General features: G+C 33.4%; 1 protein-coding gene across 10 annotated transcripts in view; it reads right to left on the reverse strand.

Annotated features, from left to right (window-relative positions):
• Ndae1 (Na[+]-driven anion exchanger 1) overlaps window positions 1-23,123 on the reverse strand; it is a 178,264-nt gene that overhangs the window by 97,915 nt on the left and 57,226 nt on the right. For 7 of the 10 annotated variants that reach the window (XM_067050711.1, XM_067050709.1, XM_067050710.1 and 4 more), the window contains one exon: window positions 6,824-6,907. In XM_067050711.1, coding sequence (XP_066906812.1) covers window positions 6,824-6,907 — 84 coding nt within the window. Of the gene's footprint in view, window positions 1-6,823; window positions 6,908-22,591; window positions 22,672-23,123 lie in introns of all 10 variants that reach the window. The other 3 variants (XM_067050705.1, XM_067050704.1, XM_067050703.1) reach the window with 1 other exon arrangement.

The raw sequence follows: 23,123 nt of genomic DNA on the forward strand, positions 1-23,123 counted from the left end.
TTGTTACCATTAATTATATAATATAATAAGGGGTGGTATTGTGTAATATGATAGTAAATAAACTACATAAAGGAACTAAGTATTTATTTACAATTTATAGATAAATAATGTTATTAAAATAATTGAAATGATCCAGATAAATGCTTGCCATCAAATATGATTATTACTTATTGCCTAATATAAACTTATAACTGCTGATTTGAATGATTCATGTTATGAGGTGTCGTCTTGTTCATAAGGGATGACGTCCAGGTCTCATAACTCTTCTTACGACTTCGTTTCGTCAAAATGCACCTTGCCCTCTCTTCGAACTTTTTACTTCTGGCCCTCTCCTGCTTCTCTCTCCTCGTCTTCAATTTCTTCCCTGCTTCCTTTTACTTCCGCCCTACTTATTCCAAAAAGGGGCCTCACCTTTATGGAATACCATTTCTCATTGGTTATTAGTTACAACGCCCACTTGGTGAGCGTCTCTCGAAGGCCCTCAGAAGGGGTGGAGACCCACTGCCGATCACATGGTTTTTTGGCATGTGGTACCCTTTAACCACTTGGAAGGAGCTGTGGTTCTCAAAAGTGTGAAAAGCTCTGGTACACAAACACAGAGGTCCCCTTTGTTTGTTGAGAAGTATCCCTGTTTGGAGCGCAGGTATCGGTGCAAATGTGGCTAAATTATTTAACGATATTTATCATATTGTTGTCGGAATGTTAAGACCTCCATGTAATCACAGCACTGTAATATTACATACATAAAGTAGTACATTAAAAAGAAAAATACTTGAATCCATTTACATATCAGAAAACATTAATCATACAGTGAAATTTAAAACAGACACAAGAAATCTGAACCAACACTATGTAAAGATTTCAAGCCAAATTAATTTATTATTATAAATTTATAATTAAAATTAACCTTGATATGGATTGTTGCTGAAATAAATAAATTATATGTCTGTGACCTTAGTGTAGGGAAGGTATCAAATCTTGTTGGGATGTAATATAATAGTGTAAATTGACTGTGATTAGAAGTTTTAATTTAATGTGGGGAATTAACAAAATAGGTAATTAGACATAAGCTAAGGATAGCTTATTAAAAAATGTATATGATTCCCTAATGTTTTAATATAATATAGGGTAATTTTGGATTGAAATTACCTGGGGAGAATAGCATGCATAAAGTTTTTTCATTTTGATGTAGTTCTAAATTTGTATTTAAGGTGTGATCATTTATTAATAATATTGTTTGTTTTGTTGTTGTTGTTTGTTAGTTTAAAGTTGTTAAAAATAACATTTATGAAAAAAAGCTTTTTCGATAGATTGTTGATAGGATGAACGAAACATTGAACTTGTAAAGAAATATGCATTATTTTGAGATATAAATTGGATAAAATTTATTTTATTTAAACAACAATAACTAGTTTCAATAAAGTGGAAAGATCAAATCTAATCTTATTTCATTAAATTAAAAATCACTTCATCAGTATTCAGAGTTGACAACAATAGTCTTGATGTGCGCTTGTTATTAGTGATCTTTTGTATGTTAATCTAATGTAAAAGCTAGAAAATCTAATGCTTTCTGTTGAAGCAGTTTTATCTGTGGAGTTTCGGTTAGATGGGACTTCGGTCATAACATTTTATTTAGTTACCATAACTTTTGGCAGTCCGTTAGTCGTTCTAATAAGTTTCACAATTATAATTTTATTTTAAAGAAAAATTCCCAACATGTATTGAACGAAAGAAAAATTGTCTACGCCTAATAGAGGTATTAAGCCAGTAATATAACCTGCACACTTAATTAAAATTGAAAAAAAAAACAGGAATATGCTGAGTGAGTAGATCTAGAAAATGGAGCCAATAGATAGATGCCTTGTTGATCCAAAGAACAAGAACAGAGATCTCTAATACATAAAATCCATGCTTTTAAAATATCATGATGATAAAACAATCTTGGTTTTGTAGAAAGAAGTTTTAAGTTTAAAAGTTGCAAGGGGGTTTGAGTGCATACAATACGATGGCTGCAACAAGTAGAGCGATCAACAGGCTACGATTCTATTCTTCAGTCGATTCCATTTGTCCCGATGACTTTTTCTTCTCCTTATTTATTTTTAACAGTCCTCGTCGTCCATACAATCTGCCACCTCTTGTCGTTTATTATGTCCTCTAGTTCTTCTATGACTACTGGTCTTCCTTCATCCGATTTCTAGTTAGATAAAGATTCGGCCCTATACTCTTCCTCTGCCAAATTCTGTTCTTCTTCTTCCCCTGGTGTCTAATCCCGCAGGAATTGCCTGGACGGTTCCCCAGCCTCCTCCTCAACTGCTTCCCACCCACTCCAGGGGCCTGTGGTCAGTGGCCTAAAGTGGTCAACAGCCCACATTATTCCCAAGAGCTCTCGTTCCAGTGCGCTTTATCTGGTCTCAGTTTCTTTTCCTGGTTTATATATGATTTCCATATTATACTGTCCGAGAAGCTCCTTCCAACGCGTAACCCTGGCCGAAAACACCTTTAACTTTCCAACCCGTTGCGGGGGCCTGTGGTCAGTGTGTACTCTAACCCTTCTGCAGACACATGATGTCCACACATGTAAGTCTTCAACTGCCCAAACTACTCCCAAGGGCACCGGCTCCAGCTGATATTGTCTTCCAACATTGAAGTGATCATTACCTTTCGGCCTTTCTCAAGTAGATTTTTGAGTGGAACGAGTTACTCTGCCATTTTTGGCATAAATCTCATGTAGTATTACAAAGTTCCCAACAACCTCCACTCTCCCTTAACATCTCTAGGCAAGGTCGTCTTTCGTATCGCCGCGACTTTATCCACATCGCGTTTCACTCCCTCCTCGAAAATCGTGAGGCTCAAAAAACTAATTTGTTCCGGCCCCAACGACGATTTGTCTCCTGAGATTTTCAGCCCAAATTGTCTGATTCCATGGAAAATGCTATGTAAATGTTGCACGTGTTCATCCTGCTGAATACCGCTGCCCCGCTGGGCCTGTTCAAAATGTCTTTCTTTTTTTTTAAACCCACCGCAACAAAAAAAAAAACGGATTTGAGTTAAAACTTTTGAATATGAGTATGAACATAATATTTGAATAGAAACTTTAAATTTGGTCGAATCTGAGTACGACCAATCACCCCTTCGATTAATCTATGCATAAAAAGTCTTTAATATCAACCAGATTTTATCATCTAGAATAGTCTCATAGGGCTTAGACACTGAATTTTCAAAATGGTTGTTTTTAAAGTACCATTTATTTAGAATGTTAGAAAAAAAACAACCATCGCTATTACTAGTACAAAATAGATTCAAATAAACTATGGGGGAATTTTATAATTAATTAAATGAGAAAAATTTAAAAATATTTTCCTAGGTTGAAAAGAAATTTTCTGAAATATGAGCAGTAATATAACGTATAGTAAGAGGGCTAAAGGTTTTAGAAATATTTATAACCAAACAATTAAAGTTGTAAGAGATAATAGAAAATGACCAAAAATGCATAATTAAGAGGTTAGACTCTATAAGAAATTGTCCATTATCTAAGAAAGGAGAATTTGGGCTGTATTCAACCAAAAAGAATTATATAATCTGGAACTCCACCTCTTAAATCCGCCCAGCCGTAACCAACGGCTTATCTTGAAACAGACAGCTCGATTGGGAGGAAGTGAACCTGTAATATTCAATTACCGGGAGCAATTAACAGATGAATTTACCAGCGATGAAGGGAGCTCATTACTGAATTGTGGTAACTTGGGGAATCCGATTTGTTGTAGCAGGATTACGGCTAGTAGTTATTTGCCGTAATGGAAATCATAAACCTAGCAAAAAGATGCTTATCTACATTTCAATCCATTATTTATATTAGTTAATGTTTGAAATTGATTCTTCCTGTCGAGTTAAGCTTGGAAATTCGCTGTCCCAGGAATTTTCTGTGGAGAATGGCTTGAGACAGGTGGACCCTCCGGCTCGTCTTCCATTTAACATTACATTAGAAGTAGCTATTCGTTCAAGAACCAGAGCAGCATTGAAAGGAACATTACAGGAATTCGAAGAAGCCGCATATGAACTGGGCCTGAAGACAAGACGGTGAATGAAGACAAGACAGCGTACATGAAAAGCTCATGAAAGGATAAGGAAGAAGAATAGCAAAGTGATGTTCAGAGACCACAGTTTCAGTTCCTGAGAAATCTGGTTACAGATGATAACAAAGTGGAGAGCGAAATAGAGGCCGGAATAGCAGCAGGAAATAGATATTATTTTCATTGCCGAAAATATTGAAGTTTAGAGCTCTCTCTAAAAGAATGAGATTGGTCATTTACAAAACCATTACAAAGGCCAGTAGTGATGTATGGGGGAGAAACATGGCCCTTGACATGAAAAACAGAACTGATGCTCAACTCTTAGGAGAGAAAGGTATTGGAAAGGATATGAGGAGGAGTATGGAAGAATGGAGTTTGGAGAAGAAAAAGGAATGAGGAACTGATAAATCTGCTCGGGGAATCCAGCGTCGCGACTTTAGTTAAAAGAGCCAGAAAAAGATGGTTAAGACACGTTGAGAGGATGCCCGATGAAAGGACACCCAAAAAGATGGTTAATGGTAAACCAGATGGAAAGTGGAAAAGAGGATGTCCCCGAATCAGATGACTGGAAGATGTGGAGGAGGATTTGAACCTCTTGAAGGTTGGTAGATAGAAGGAAAAGCGAAAGACCATGTTGATTGCTTGGCTGTTAGGGAGGAGACCCGAGTTCTTGCAGGACGTAGTGCCATAATAATGATGAATGAATGATGATATTGTTTTATAATTAATAATTAATTTATGTTTTTAAGTTGACTTATTTACAGTTCGGTATCATAACTGAGATTTTTTTTTATGTTTTGATGTATGCATAGTTGCCGCTAAATAGGGCGTTTTTCGATTTCACGAGTTTTTAAAATATTTTTCTATTAAACTATCTTGAAGTCTCCCCTTCCCGTTTTAAGCAAATATTTCAAAAGTGATATAGGACCGCCGGTCCCTTGAGGTCTTAATGGGGTGGGTCCGGCCGGAAAGGATTGTCGTTTTTTTTCTACTATTGTGAGATTGTGAAATGTAGTTCATCGACCAACTGATTCGCTATAGTTGTTTGTTTGAAAAGTCAGATAAGTAAGGCTACCACGGTGGACGGGAGTGTTATCACATATGTTTCAGATTAAAAGGGGTTCTGAAAAAAAAAAAGGGAGAGAAGTGGCTTTTTTCACGCCGGTTTCCTATTTCAGGCGCATTTTTATATATTGCTCGATGTTATGATATATGTTACTTACTATTCTTGTTACTACATCTAGGTATATCAGTTATTTACTGGATGTTAAGGTTTATTATTTAGCGTGGAAGATTAAGATAATATAATTTTAATGACTGTATATTCATGTTCTTAATAAAAATTTGACTTTATTATTTATAATATGATATCAATACAATACGTTTGTAGAAATAGCAAACAAAAGATTTATATTTCTGTTTTTATTTATGATTATATATAAATAAGTCATCAGAGACGCTCATACCAGATAAAATACTTTCTCTGCATATTTAATCATCCAAATTTCGTTTTATAGTTTTACTAATATTTACTTTTATTAAAAATGAAGGTTAAATAAAATAATTATTGATGTATTATTCATTAGAGAAAGTATTTATTTGAGTCAGATTAAACTGAAATAGATCAGCATGGTTCATTATTTTGGTATGACACACGATTTACTCTTTTTTCTACGATTTTTTTTTTCCACTTAAAAAAACAAATTTTATTACGTAAAGCCCATATTCACGTACGCATATAGAATATAACCAACAACAAAAATATTGAAGATTTCAAGGATACATTTATAGTCATATATGTCTGAAATATTTGACTATACTGGGTCTACAATGTCTAAGTAGTGAAAGTAATTTAAATCGAAATACTAACAATATTAAAGATGACAAGTGCTTATTCAATGAAGTATGAAATTCTGTATTCTATACCCTTAATCCCTTTGTCTTTGCTATGAATATTATATTTACAGAGCACTAAATGCTTAGAACTTTATGCAAATTACTATACCCTATAATATCTACGCCATGAAATTCATGAGAGATCGTTTCTCTTTTTCATATCACTGAAGTATTGGTGTTGAACGTTTATTTCCTTATTCCCTTGCAATATTCTATAGCTTAGTGAGAGAACAGTAAATATTATTTCTATATGAAAGTTCTTTTTTTATAGTCATAATGACAAAGGTACTCATAAACGGATTCAGTTAACAATGTTTTGTCTAAGATAATTTTGTCTTGGTTGACAAAGTTTAATCAAATATGATACTTTAATGAACACATTAATGATAACACTTATAAAACTGTCGGTAAGTTATTGTATAATTGGTGACTGTTATAATATTTCTAAAGACTTATAATCAGTTACATTATGATACATCCTAGATATTTCGAAGGTTTAAAAAATAACACCAAAATTAACGCATTATTCTACAGGCATCTGGAAAGAAATATTTTTAATACAGAAAAATTACTTAGTTATTCCTCTTATTGCATGTTTGATTGTGTAGCACTTTTTATAACAGTTTCTTGTAAGGTTGATGTTTTGTGATATAAATATCGTATTATTGATTTTTTAGAACTTCTGAGCAACGATATGTGTGGTGATATAAATTTGATACTAAAGATTTGGTGTGAGTGCATATAATATTAAGGTTAATTATATCATGTTTAATAATTTTATTTTATAAAAGAAAAAATAATTTTTTTAAAAATATTATAAGGTTTAAAACATTATAATGTGATAAACATTATCTTACCTTGAAAGTCATGTTCAGTGAAGCCTTGGAGATGAGGATGGTCGGCTCCAGGATCTCTGGGCCCTTCTTCGTCCTCCATACTATCTGCAAAAGTAATAATAAAATTAATTATCTTAGAGATATCATTAAATATTTATTATTATTCACACATACATAAAACTATTGTAATAGTTTTTTTTACCATTTATTCAATGAAATCATTCAATACTTTTTAATAATAAAAACAAGGACGGCTTTAGCTGACACAATCTTGTCTAGTCTTTAAGTTAGCTGATGTAGTTAACTTATTTTTTGTTTGCCACCTGTAATCATGAATTATCGATTTAGTTTTAATTTCTTTATTCTTAGAGCTTAAGGCAGTGCGGGCGGACCGAAGGTATTACCTACTCTAATCGTAAACACTGTTAATGTTACCGAACAAAACATTCACTAAAAATAACGATATCGTAAAGAATTGAAATATATTAGCTTTAAAATAAGATTATTAAACATATTTATAACAGATATTAAACATTAAAAATTGAAGACTGAACAGAAAAATCTTTAAAGTTATATCAAATATGTTATTTAAATCTTCTGAAATTATTTTATAAAATAATATTGAATGTTCGAATTTATTATTTCGGAGTCCTGTGGACACCTCTGGGCTAACACAATAAAATAAATCGCTGATGAATTCTTTATGGAAATGGAGCACTATAATTTTTCGACGGAATACATTTGTATTTTCATGAAACTAAACTCAAAGGAAAAAAAAACAATACAATATTTCAACCATTTGAATAATTTGTATATTTATTCACTTAAATAATGTTTTTCTTACTGTGCAGAAAGATTCTAGGCATCAAGTTAAGTGTGAATTAAAAAATCCTTTCAGTTACTCATGGGCGTAGATAAGATTTCACCAAGGGGAGAGCAGATCTCATCCCATTACACATGCATACATATATAGATAGTCCATTCGGAAATATTAGATAAAAGAAAAATATGTAATTCCGCATTCCATGAAAATCCCCACTATTTTATCACAACTTCTCCAATTTTCATTAGCTATAATCAAAATAAATTATTGAAAATCGAGCATAAACTTAATTATTGTACATAAATACATACAATACAAAAATATAAGAGGTGATGAAAAGGTAATTTATTTTCAACAAACATTATGAGATTATTAAAATGACAAACTGTAAGTTATAATAGGAAGAATAAAATCTAAAAAATTTCTTTTACATTTGTTCCCCTCATTATTTTTAGAGATAATTGTATGACGAATAATTGCGTTCATTTAATGTTATCTTTTTTACCGAAGTATCGACTTTAAATATTCATCTTGTCTCTTCAAAGGTGTTGTAATCTTGTGATCCGTGAAGATGTCAACTCAACAATGTTATCTTACTAATTCTAGCATACTTCCAGAAAGAAATCATCTATCAGATAAATTCACTATTTTCTTTTTTTATTTCCTTGAGACCCAAAAATCTGGGGAGGAGCCGCAGCTACGGCCATGGTTTTTCCATTCATCCACTTTTGCATTGTAATCAAGGAGTGCAGAGCAATATTTTTTAATAACAATAATTATCCAGTGAAATAATTTTCTGACTTTCAACTGTCTTAATTGTGAGACCTGAAGATATTCCATTCAATTCAATTTCACTTTTTTGCCATTTCTTAGAGCATTAGTCCTCATAGTCAGCATTATTTTTAGAAAGAAATATACGCACAGACTAGGACCGAATCGAATAATGCATTTAGTTTTACTTACAATTAGCCTTTTACAGTTATTGAAGATTAAATTAACCTGCAGTAAAATAAAAATATTCAATTGAAATCATAACACTCATCTTTCTGGTCAAATATAATCGTAAAAATGATGTGAAAATTATATTATATTAAATTATAATATTTTATGTTTCGGAATTATTATTAGTTTATTTTGTTTACAATTTTCTATATTTCTAAGCCCTGTGAATTGATCTGGAGTAACCATCTTGAGGAATACTGTCTCCTCAAGCCGGTCACTCCATGATCCCCTCCTATTTTGTTATATGACCTCACCTTGTTCAGCCTAGTTTAGTTCAGCGGCTCTACTCCAGCGCCCGTCCTACGAAATCTATCTTTCACTACCGTAAAAAATGGTTAGTTAGGAGACTACCATAAAGCTGTACAGTTTTACATTTCCCATTTCCCTATCACGATGTGATTGAGCTGATGTTACAAAACTATTTACCTTTTTTATTCTGATGGAAACTTTAATCAATTTTTCCATTTCTGCTGAGCAATGTTCTAAGATAAGAGGTATTCATCGGATGTTTCTAGGATTTTTTCTTTTCCGCTTATTATCAATTCTTCATCCTCAAGACCTATGTGCATCAACTTTCTTTTTCTAGCGGTGTGTCCTGGCCTTTCTTTCTAACTATACATTCCACTCTATTTCTGCATGTTCTAAATTTCCATTTGAATCTACTATGGGACAATATCGTCCGCGAAACCTACACTTGTCCTCATAACTCTAACTCTCGTGTTGTCCCTCGTTTATACATGATTAAAATATCTTCTAAGAGCATGATAAAAAGCAGTAGGCTAAGGCTGTCATTCTGTTTAACTTCATTATTCATGTCAAAGATCCCAAAATGTTTTCCATTTATCCTAATTATACTTTGGGATTATAATTTCAACGTATTTATTAATATATTATATATAATCTTCGAAGCAAAAGCAAATCATATTTCTTTCAGGGAAACGAATCAAAGGCTTGCTTTATATCTAGGAATGAGAGGTAGATGCTATTCCTCCGTCCTACTTTTCAATAAATATCCTGAGCGAGAAGTGTTATTGTGTCTGACAGTTTGATCTAAATCCAGTCTATTCCTCTTCAAGAGCTTATATTCTACTCAAGAAAGACATTTAGTTTTCTTATACTCTAGAGCTTCCTTCGTTGTGGATCCTTATGTTTATATTGCAAAACCAATCCTTTTGTATTATATAAGCAGGAAAGATATGAGGTACTTCTCCTCCATACGTTAATAATGTAATCCTTGATCGCATTGTTTTATTGCAAAGGAATTTCCGTCTGAACTTCTTGATACTCCTTTCAGAGTCTAGCAACATTTATTCCTTTTAAATATTGTTTAGTAACGTTTGAAACTGACATTTTCAATAATATTGATTATATTTTTTCCAGTGAAAGATACAAAAATTGTAATAATTATTCTTAATATCTGAAAATAAGTTTTTTCGTAAAGATCACTAAGTACTAAATCTTCGTAAAGATTTAGATAAGAGGAGGTAAGACCTAACGCGATTTCTTATACCAATATATAAAAAATTTGAATATGGAATATATCAAAAAAATATCTATTGAATATTTATAAATTTTTTTTTGACCATATATCATTAAAATAAACATGGTGTCGGATTTAAGTAATCCGATTTTTATCATTCTTTTTTGGTTTTATATAAAGTCGGGGTCAGAGGTCTCATTTTCTGATGTCCCTCCTTTCCGCGGAAACTGGAAGGCACTAAAGACGCTGCGACTGCAATGCCGCCCCAGCCTATGCACTATGCAAGCTAGGACCTGGCCTACCCCTACCATCACGCCAGAGTCCAGGACACGCTGGCCAGCCACTGAAGTGGAAAGAAGTCTTTTCAGACACCAGGCGAACACACATAGTTATCACCATTTCGCCCACAGCACACCTAGACGAGGGAAGCGACCAGGATACGTCACCGCGGCGGCGAAGACGTCACCAGACAAGCACATTATTATATATACCATGAGACCACCCGAAATTCCTTTATCATATTATTATAGATAAAGATTACTGAACTAACACATTAACCATAATTGCCCCTCCAGGGTATTAACTTTATGAATAAAAGGAAATATATGCATACTAGTAATCAGAAAGTCTCACAACTTTCAGCCCCCCTTTTCCACACTAATAACATTTTAATAATAATCGTAAAATTACACTCGGGACACCTGCAGTATAGCACGAGCAGGTCCCGATGTAAACAAATTGGTGCAATCCGAGTGAGGAACGAACTCAGGAACTTATGAACTTAAGAATATGAGACATTAAAAAAAAATGTTTTGTTGTGAGACATTTCGCTCATTTTTCGCTCATTTATTAAATACTAGTATAGTTAGCGTAATTTTAAGTATTTTTCATAATAGATCTAAAGAGACGCGGGAGGCTTTGTTGTTAGGCTTTATCCTATATCGTATACACTGGGCGTAACTAAGGGCATTTAAAGTTAGTGCACCCACTGAATGATGACGTGTTTATATTTATTCATTTGAATTTATCAATTTTAAAAACAATTGTGTATAAAATTTATCTATTTGTTTATTTAAAGTTTCGTTAAGAAAAAATAATAATAATTTATTGTTTGTTTTGCATGCTTATATTTGTGCGTGTTTCATTGAATGTGTATTTATCGTGTGAGTGTTTTTATTAATATATTTTTTAATGTTATTTTTTTTTAAAAAGTAGAGTTTTACTGCCTATTTAATTATGGAATATTCATTATTTTTATTAATAACGTTCAGGATTAATTCGTTCACGTGCCGTCCGATTGGGAAGCGGATTATGACGTGATCTGAAACGAACTGCGACAGGCTGAGGTGCGGTACCGCTCTCAACGCGACTCCACCGCTCAGGGTGCCAAACCGGGCTTTGCCGCGCCGACCTACCCGTTCCAACTGCCCAACATTCGCCCAACTGTCCGGAGTTCGACCGCGAACTACCCTCCTGGACGCGGTTTCGGGACACTTTTATCGCTCTTGTTCACGACAACACGCAATTAGCAAATTGATGTACAATTTAAAGAGTGCCCTTAGTGAGGAACCCGCGTCGCTGCTAGCCGGATTCTCTTTTCTAGATTCTCTGTCCTAGCCCAGCTCCTATCAGCCGGCTTGGGACACGCTGGTGCGTGAATACAATAATCCGCGCGTTCTCCTGTCAAGATGTCTACAAAGGGTCTTAAACCACAAATGCCCCAAGTCTGGCGGAGAACGCGCGAAATACGCATCATATTTGGCTGAGGTGGCGGAGGGTATCGAATCGTTTCGTGGTTTGGCCTTGGAGGATTAGACGGATGTCATCCTGTCCACATTAGTTCTCCAAGCTTTGGACCCCGTCACCAGACGGCACTTCGAGCTTGCCAGTACAAGCAGCGAGTTCCCCACCGTCGATGAGATTATAGCGTTCGTGAGACAGAGATTAATGGCGTCCAAGCTGTCTCACGAACTCGATATGCAGCCCGATTCCGATGCTACGCCTTTCGGTAGAGGAAAGGGCGGAGTCTCCTTGCTTGCCAGCAAAGTCGGCACGAAGGACCGTGTTTCTCCGGTTCTGATTTTTTATTTAGTTAAAAAATGCAATAACAATTACATAAAATTACATTATTGTTGATGAACTATTTGTCCAGTTTTCTATTCTTCAGAATCTAGAACGTTATTTAAAAAAATAGTAAATGACAAAGTATAGGCGCCAATGAACTAGATTTTAGGAAAGTTAATCTCAATTGGATTAAGAACAGATACCAGACTTTTTCATGCATTAAAAAAAATGGGAAAAATATATCAAAATTGGGTTCCAGCATAGGAACAATACAAAACAACATGAGCTAATCAAAAATATTATAGGTAAGTCATATAAACTTTACCTAACAGAAAAATAGTGGTCTATCGAATGCTATTTCACTTATTAATGTTCTTCAAGGAAAACAAAACAGACTAACAAATATTTGAAATAATATTTCATCTAAACAGAAAAAATTGTAGTTGTAACCACGTATTGCTGGCTAACAACTTTAATGTCACCATCTGCATGTCGATCCCTTTTTCCCTATTCATGGACCCGGCAAATGCCAATAATGAACATCGAGAATACCTTTTTTAATTAAATTTAACTTTTTCTTCAACTTGGTATATTCAGTACATAGAAATATCAAATACCATTAATATTTTTAAAAAATGAAATATCCAGACTGTTCTAATACGATAAAAAATTTCTTAAGCTTTCAATTAAGACCAGAATATCAAAAATTCCTTTCTCTAAGCAATGTATGAATATAAAGTTAAGGTGTATTTGAATGGAAAAATATTGCTCTGGGACTGGGACAGAAAGAAGAATTATAGTGCTGTAAGCAAGAACACTAGGAAGTATTGTAATAAATTTGATTCTGCATGAATATCAAACCAAAAATGTTTCCTAAGATCATAATGATCATATTATATCCAGTTTATTCAATTGTAAAAATGTCTTTCGTTTATTACCCAAAGAAAAATCTATTTAATGGCTTTGAACTAAGCATTCACTATAATACAACGTATTATAAAGCATTTATTTTACTTGCTTTAATCGCTCATCTGAAATTGACTTAGTTTTAGTAAATGAAATTTAAAAGGAAATATATAATAAAGTACATTTAAATTCCAAGATTATAACAAGATGTCAAAAGTGTGTTTGAGCACATTTGAGAATTAAGATACTGGAATAGTATTGAGCACATTCTCCGTTGGACTTGAACATCTATCGTCCATTGGGACTCCATCCAATCGATATGCTTCGTGTCTGCTAAAAAAAGGAACCCTTAAGTCTCACTGAATTCCCCCCAGAGATCGAACAAGGGGCCAGGATTTTGTCATTTTGTAGAAGAGATAGGGAGATTGTGGAATCTATAGATAGAATGGATAGGGATTTTAAGAGGATTTGTGATAAAGGTAGCCATAACAAAGAATGTATTCTTTCTTCAACGGAATTTTCTGAGAAGTAAAGCCGGCTTTCTCTAGGCTTCTAAAGGTCGGACTAATTGAATGTATTTTGGAACGGGGAGGACTACTTCTGTCAATTTAAAGTTGTGAATAAATCAAATTGAATCAATTTATGACATAAATTGTTTATATTTTATTGTTGTATATCAAATTACACAAATTGTTATATATCAAAAATAAAATTGTTTATATTTATAAAATAATAATTAAATTTTAGTTCTATTTATAGAATGACAACTAAAACCTTTATTAGTTACATTGTAAATTTACATTAGGAGATACTACAACAATATTTTATATTTTAAGCGAAATCAACACACTCATTTATTTTTAAAGATGATTATATGTGTTACAATGTCAATTAATATTGACCATTTCCCCTCTTGATCAAAGATTGTCAACTCTATCTATTTTTTTTTCTTTTTTTGACGTGACAACGTCTTATAAATTAGATTGCAGGGAGTCATGTAGGCAAAAGTGTAGCGTAACGGAAATAGAATGGGCGTGGCTTAGTAGTATAGTAGTGGGGGTAATTGAGGTTATAGATACTGGAAGTCATGTAGGCAAAAGTGTAGCGTAACGGAGAGTGCGGTGGTGGGGGTAATTGAGGTTATAGGACATTTTCCAGGCATATTACAGCCGAATTGATGCCACTCATCTCATATTTCTCGTACCATCGTCCGATTATGAACAGAATAATGGAAATTAATTGTTAAATATAAATATCATTTGTAAAGGAAAATAAATATCTTGATTCAAATATTGTGTGTCTATTTTATTAATATTATTATTCCAATATTTAGCGTAAAGATGTCACGTCAGGCGCGTTTTTTGTTAAACCCACACACGTGTTTTGTTTTTTTTAAATCGTCAAAAATACATGTTCAGGGGCAAAAAAATTACAAAACGTATTTGATGTCAATTTAATTAACTTTCATTTTACCCCATATTAGAATATTAAGGATCAATAGTTATAGTTTATAACTATATTTGTATTAATAATAGCTAAAGTAATAGTTACAATAATAGTTATAGTCATAATGCATTAGAGGAAAAGTATGGCAGTAAATTGTCATAAGCAAAAGTACAGAATTTTATCATATAAAATATGATAAAATTGTTACACGACCATTTCTACTTTTATCCCCAAATTTCTTCCATCTTATCTTATCGGGCGAGGCGTTTTTGAAATATAAGTGTGTCAAGGAAAATAAATTAGCGTATGATAAGGTGATAATAGTTTATCTAATTTGTAAAATTGTTTTGGAATCATTTTAACATTAATTCCTAAAATTTCTAACAATTTGTGCAAATAGTTTTAGAAATACTGGTTTGTCAAGGAAAATACTTTTGCGAATTCGTATTATAAAGTAGTGAGTTGTAATTTGATAAATTTGAATAATAAGTGATCATCTATATACCAACCTGCATAATTTTCAATATTTTATCAAAATCTTAGGTTGTTATCGGATAGATAATTAGATATGTATTTGGTGCTTTGTATTAAAATTAACAATTCTCTTTCTTATCTTCCTCCTGAATCCCACTGAAATGATGTCTAAATTACTAATGTTTAAAAATAGAAAAATTACTAATAGGGCAGAAAAATTTTCTATCATCCTTCCCATCTATATTTAACATAACTAACACCCTAGTGAAATTACTCTTTACTTATTGCTAGTGAGAAAAATGGATTTCTCAAACAACTTGAAAATATGACCCCAGTCTCGTGAATCCTGTTTACTCCTAGCTGTATCAGTTTCTATCATAAATAGTTATTAATCGAAAGTGTTTAACCCTCCGATGGCCAGAGGGTGGATGGCCAATTTGCACGACACATTAAATTTTTTAGTACATAGAATATGCCTCAAAATAAAAATAAAAAATCAACTTTAAATTAAAAAAAAAAGTACTACACAGAATCCTTTAAATTTTCGTCTGGAGTTTATATAAAATTTCCATATAAATTTAATTTTTTTCATGATATTCGTTTTCGGATAAAAATGTATCAGCCCCGAGAAGAGAATAATTTATTTTTTCTGTGGCTGACTTATTTTAATGTCAATACCATCATTAGCAGAAAATATTCTGCAGTTCATTAATTACTCCTGTTATTCTTCCTAATACCTCCAAAAGAAAAATTAATATGCATCAAGTGATGTATTAATTTAGACTAAACTGAATAGATTTTTAATTACAATGTAAAAACTTCTTTGGAGATTAGTAATTTTTTATTAAGGTATTTTTGTGCCTGAAATTTTTTCAGTATAGCTATTTTATAAGAATCAGTGGTTATAATTTTCAATTTACATTTAAATATACTAGCCCAGTTTTCAATCAGCAAAGTTTTAAATTTATATTTATAAACAAATTTCCCCGACTAGACCGGTAAAATTGCAAGTTGACCTTGAAGTAATTGTAAATTAATTAATTAAAATGGATTCTGATGTAAATTTGTTTAAAAAAAATAGTGGTGAAATATTTAGAAGGCCTAACAGGGTAATGTTTAAAAAATATTAATCATATATTTAAAAGTTTATAGCATGATCATGTAATTAAGTAAAATTTAAAGGAGGAATTTTTGTTCATTAGTTATGTACTGGTTTGGAAAAAATATCTGTGTCAAGAGTTCTTTTAGGGCTCCACTTGAAACTCGCTGTATTCATCTAATATGTATTAATAAGTATTTTATAATTTTTAGTTTCGTATGAATAGTAGTTTTCATGGTATTTCTCAAAATATATTTACATAATGCTTCTTATTTGAAAATAAAATATATTGGTGTTTGTAAAATTGTATTTCGGAAAATATTGAAACCCTATTAGGACTTAAATTGAAGCTCAATGAACGAACAATGAAGTAGATCATAGTAATATTTCTGCTACTTATACTACAATTGGAGTTATAGTCAATGGACCACTCCCGGACCATCTTCGATTCATTATTATAATGATTTTCCATTATAAAATATAATGTTTGCGGTTTTTATATTTTTTTTATTACAAATTGTCTCCATTATATCAGAAACATAATTACTTATTAACTGCTTTTGAAATGAGTCTGAACATAACAGAAAATTATTATTATGGCACTACGGTCCTACATGAACCCGGGCCTGTTCCAGAACAGCCAACCAGTCTACACGGTGTTTTGCTTTCTCCTTCCATCTGCCAACTTTCAAGAACTTCAAATCCTCCTCCACATCGTCCAGCCATCTGATCCGGGGACGTCCTCTTTTCCCTTTTCCATAAATTATCTTTTTGGGTATCCTTTCATCAGGTATCCTCTCAACGTGTCCTAACCATCTTAATCTTGCTCTTTTAATTAACGCCACGATGGTGGGTTCCCCGTACAGAATTATCAGTTCCTCATTCCTTCTTCTGCTTCTGCTCGGGTTCTTACGGCTATGAATACATCATCCGCATATGCTAAGTTCTGATTGAACGAATAGCTACGTCTGATGCTATATTAAATAGAAGAGGAGCCAGAGGATCCCCCTGTTTCAAGCCATTCTCCACAGAAAATTCCTGGGACAGTGCATTTCCAAGCTTAACTCGGCAGGTAGTGTTCATTAGTGTCATTTTTACCAGTCTGACGAGTTTTTTTTCGGTATGCCTACCTTTACCAAGGCTTTTAAAAGTTTCTTTCTGCCCACACTCGTTTAAAGCTGTCATAAGCTTGTTTAAAATTCACAAATAGCAGATGAAGGTCTATATTATACTCATAGCACTTTTCCATTGCCTGCCTCAGGGTGAATATCTGGTCAATTGTCGATCTACCGGGCCGGAACCTCCCTGATATTCTCCTATAATATTTTCCGTGAAATCGGACACTCTTTTATGTAGAAGCACTGTCAGTATTTTATAAGTTGTGCTTAGTAGAGCAATGCCTCTATAATTATCACATGTCATAACATTGGACATATTGCTGCTCTTGTCCAATCTTCTAGCATTGTTTCTTCCGTCCATATCGCCCAAATCAAATCATAAATTGCTTCCCACAAGTGACTGTCTCCATATTTCATCATCTCTGGAGTTATTTCGTCAATACCTGGCGACTTATGCTTTCTCAATGATTTAATAATGTTAATAATTTCTTCCTTCTCAGGTGGTCCAACTTCTGCACCGCCCTATTCCTTACCCAAGAGTTAATCTATATTGAATCTTTCTTTAGCTCTTTTCTCGGTGACTCTTGTGTTTAGAAATTCACTAAAATACTGGCTCCACCTTTCAAGAATTGACGTCTTTTCCCCAATCAGCTCACCTTTTTTCCCTTTACATAATCCAGTGTTGGTTTAGAATCCATTTTTTATTTCTTTTACACCTTTATGAAACTTTCTGAATTTTTTTTTCTCCCAGGATTCTTGCAATTTTTTAAGGTATTCCTTTTCCTCTTTTCTTCTGCCTACATATTTTTTTGGCTTCTCTCCTCTTTGTTATAAATTCCTGTACACTTTCTTTTTAGCATGTTTAACCTCGCCTTATTTCTTTCTTCCAGAGCTATTCTACACTCTTCGTCAAACCATTCGTTTCTGGGAGCTGTCGTAAAGTTGCCTTCAAGGGCACTTTACGTTGATGTTAATTAGGATTTCGCTAATCCCCATCCCCTAGCGTCATTTGTGTTTGGAAGGAGAGTAGGGTTATGGCACATGGGGTACCCTATCTTTGCTGTATGGAAGTACCCATTTTTCTTTAATCAGGAGTGGGCAGTGTGGAACTATCTTATGATCTACTCCATTTGCCAATAGCATACTATTGAAACCTGCTTACACTTGGATTATCTGTTTCCATCTGTTGGGTCATCAACAGTTCTTGAAGAATCTCCTGTCTAACCGAAGGGAGAGGAAATTCGTCTCCATACAATCTAGTTGAAGTAGATTAAGAGGTTCTCTTCCGGCAAGATTTGCTTAGCCTCGGGAGATGTAGTCCGATAAGCCTTAGTTGCCCGCGGAATAGCTTACTTTATTATTGGCCCCATTCATCTTTGGGAGAGGTTTTCCGTTTCAGACGAGGGAATCGATTGATTAAAAACCTGCTTTCCCAACACCTATTAGGACGAACGGACAAGTTAAGACCATCACTGCCCTTTTTGTGAAAATGAGCCTGTGTTAGTCACATCTCCTCTAGCTTTATATTATAAAAATACCTTTTCTGTTTAGTATTAAAATAAATAAAAAAATTGAAAATACTAATTTGAGATATACTGATATTTGGTGGGGGGAGCAAGTGGGCCTAATGGACCTTTTTGCCATTCCCTGACGGCTACGTGAGTTGCTGCCACGTACTAACCAAAGTGGGAGTGTCAAGATTCATTCTTCGGGACCGTCGAAAAATGATCTTAACTGCTCCAAGTGGGCAATCGAACCCACAACGTTCCGAACCGAACGTACTGGGACCTGGGCCCCAACCCGCACGGCCGTTACATCCCTAATTTGAGGTATAGTCAATCAATAGAAACGGAACTTTTTTCAGCTAAACCTTCACTTCGAGAAACCTTCATTCAGCGAGAGAAATGGGACCAGGTGATAGAAAGGGACCTGATTATGCATGGGAGCAGTACTGGTTGCTATAATCGATAGATTTGCACATTTCATTGGTGCCCCAGCTGTTCGGATGCAAGTAATTTTACCGCTAGCAATTGAGTGTAGAAATCTAATTTTCAATAATTGTGTAAATTATTTATTCTTAAAAAGAAATAAATTAACCTCCATTGTTGTATAGAATGAGATCTTTTGACACCTTATATTTATTGGGAAAATATCTATTTGTACCGATTTAACTGAAATAGTAAAATCATAAAAACTGAAGGCAAATCTACATGAGATGGGTATTTTACGGAGAGGGAAGAAGTCCTACGCCCTCGGTACTCAGGTTTTGTTGATGTTTATAGGAATCTCCGCCATTGTTAACTGAGGCAGAAGGTAGCCGATCATTGACTCCTACTTCAAACCTGGTGATAATAAGGCTTCATTTTTCTTGGTAGATTACCTCTCCATTTTACTTTTTTCACCAAGATGATTAAAGATGATTTTGATTGGTTTGCTGTGAAAATAATATTCCTTCAGTAGCGAGCCTTAATATAAAACGAGATAATATTTCCTAAACGCACTTCAATCGATCTTTGAAAAATAAACAAATACTCTCGGAAGGCCTGTTGCATTGTTCAAGATCACGAAGCATGAGTAATTGATAGTCTGGACGGAGGCCAATAATCATGATCTGGAATAGCTCCCAGAGAATATAATGATAAATTATAATAAAGTACTAATGGAAAACAGTTTCTATTTTAACGATAAAGTGGAAAACAAATTATTAAATATTAAACAGAAGTAAAACAAACGTTTTTCTATAACACTTAAATGATTTCACTGTAGGTTCTAAAAAAAAAAACAAAAAAACATTTTAACTCCAAGTTTTATCATTTTCTTCCAGCTCCTCTTTGATTTAAAATTATTTGTATATCAATGTTAAACGAATAACTCAGAATCCCCATAGTTTCAGCAGTTATATTCATGTGAACGGCAAAACTACCAATAAACATTTTGTGGTCTAAGGTTGCTATCATAGGAAAAATGTAAAATCATCAATCAAAACTATATCTGAAGTACCAAAAGAACAATTAACTAATTAAAAAATATTTAAAGTAATAAAATTGAATAGGTTGCAAACAACCATTGACCATAGAGAACTTATTTTCCCAGAATTCAGTTACTACTGCTCAATAAATCTAAACTCAAAAATAACAATAAACCAATAATGTCGAGGGTCTAAATAATATAAAAAAATTATAACGAAAATAAAAAATATATAGCTGAATCCGTTTTGTTAATATGTATTGATGAGTGAGGTCAAGCAATGTCTAGATGAAGCTTTGTTCCATTGTCATCCACTACGCTTCCCTGCTGTTATAGATAAGAGGGCAAATTGACATTATTCGTCAATGTAAATTTCTGCTGTGAATTCACTAACCTTAGATAGGATTGTATTAAATAGTAATTCTGAAAAAAGCCATTATGTTAATTTGATTAGTGTAGTAAATGAATAAGCGGATATTTTTTTTTTTAATTCATTCCATCTTACAAATTCGGCATGGCAAAAAGTGACCAGTTGCCATTCAAATAATATTGCCAATCAAACACATGTACAAATATAATACCTTATTGACGGAAAAGTAGAAGACTCTTGGCAAATACATCTTTTTCTGTTTGGGCGAGTTTGACAGCTGTCTGTTATCATATGTGTGGGAAACCGGTGTTAAATTTCAGATTACTTTTCTAGAACCTTATATACTTTCTTTGTAAATTAACATATCTTATTATGTGATTTACTTTCTATGGTTGTTATGCAATTTTTTCATGATTCAATTGGAGTTATGTAATCAATTTGCACATTGCACAAAACAAAGTTTTTATTTATTTTATATTTGATGTATTCCATAGTTAATCATACCATAGTCTGTGGTTACTTTTTAACCACTCTAATAAGTAGCGATTTGGGAATGGAATAGAATTACCTCAGTAGAGAAAGTCTACAGTCAATGGGATACATCCAGTTCTAAAGAAAATAAAAGAAACTTTTTTTGTAATGTTCCATAATTCTAGATCATGATTCAAGTGTTGAAATGTATAACCTCAAATTTTTAGGGATGTTAATTTTTTTTTTTTAACGTTTACAAAGGTTTATTATTAAAAATAATAAACCAAAACCAAGTATAATGCACTATATTTTTTTAAATTTACTTTGTAGGAGGTTTCACCAAAAATAAGAAACGTTAGGATACTACAACTAAAATACTTTAGTTAAGTTCCAACAATATTGGTTCAAGAGATATTTTAATTTATTTATTTTTTGTTTGGGATGATTCCTAAATATTGATAAGTTTTCCTCTATCTCGATGAATGGCCGAGATAGGGCCACCATGAGTACAACAGAGGAGACATCTAATCCGCCGCCATTTTGAAACGAAATGGAGGATTGCTAAGACTTGTTCCGCGGAACTTTTGACTTTGATTGTAAATTTTAAAAAAAATAGATCCAGTAATTTCAACAAACACCCGCGGATAGCGACCGGTGAACAAAGATATTCTTAAGTAATTTATAGTTTAGAATGATAAGTAATTTTTTATTTCAATGTATAATTATGAGAAATTTGCTTTTGATCGATTTACCCGCTTTCAGTACTGAGAGATTGTCATTGACTTCCGAAAGTCCGTCTATATCACTACTCTCATTTTCAGAAATGAGTTTTCAACCTGGAAAAAGTAAACCAAAAAAATAAATAAATAAAGAGTCCTCAATACACCACGTAGCCATGGTGAAAGAGAAAGAGGATGAGAGAGAACATAACGAGTTTACGTGCAGGTTTGGGAAGGAGGTTGAGGTAGGATTGAAATAGATTTAAAGTAGTGATAGACCTTTGGGAGATGTGGAGAATATGGTGGTTTCCGAAAAATGTTAGGCCAACGATAATGATTGCAGTTTTAACTGAATGTGAAAGTGATGGTTTGATCACTTGTATACAGGATTTTTAAGTTGGAGGTGGATCTGAGCAGGGGTTCTGTACCAATGACAATGGCCTCTGTTTTTGCAGCGTTTAACCTTAATTTGTTTAGATTTCTCGGGGCACTTATTCGATGTAAGTCTTCAGGAATGTAATACAACGCTACGTGCGTGCACTTGAATCAGTTACCTTCAATCTATAAGTGTTTCTATCATTGCTTTAATTGGGAAATGTGTCTAGGATTCATTCCTTGGGTGGAAACACAGGTTTCGGGGGCTAAGGGTTATTACAAAATATCCTGCGTCATGATTAAACAAGCATCATTTCTATACAAGCATCATTTCTTCCTTTTTCTGACAACACAAGTCCTATCAAACATAATCTTAAGGGTTGCAGACTCCAGGGTTTGGTGCAAGGGTTGTCAAATCAAAAGGGTTTCGTTTTACAGGAATTATAAAAACACAAAACAAACAAATTCAGCTCACCATAAAATCTTTTGTGCATGGTTAAAAGTTGTCTGATGTTCTAATTTTATAGATGTATCAACCTCTGGATCATAAGTGACCTGGAAATATATTATAAATATGATTATGTAAATAGAGATATGTGTGTTATTGAAAATTATGGTTTCTTGATTTGATTGAAATTTTTTAACCAGATTTTTGTTTCACCATTACATTGTTTTGCATGGATAACGACAGAAATAGGCATGATAAGGTCAAGGCAAAGTCTTGGGGCGTCGGACGCCACAATGGTTCCAAATGGTGAGCAACCGAACAAAATACTGTTCTTATGTTCTACTCCTGACTAAATGTTCGCCCATGGCCATAGATTTAACCAGGTTTTCGTCGTAGGTACTGAAAAATTGTACGCTCATCGGTAAAATGGAAATATTGAATAAATAGTTTGGTCAACTTGGTGTGACTGAGTTTCGTCAATCATCAATTTCAATCTTAGTTGTTCTTAATAAAGGTCATTATTACTACAAACTGGTCTATTTATTTATATAACAGTTAT

Source organism: Halyomorpha halys, unplaced genomic scaffold, assembly GCF_000696795.3.
Source record: "Halyomorpha halys isolate HHAL.00 unplaced genomic scaffold, Hhal_1.1 Scaffold473.1, whole genome shotgun sequence".
In the NCBI taxonomy this organism is placed as follows: Eukaryota; Metazoa; Arthropoda; class Insecta; order Hemiptera; family Pentatomidae; genus Halyomorpha; species Halyomorpha halys.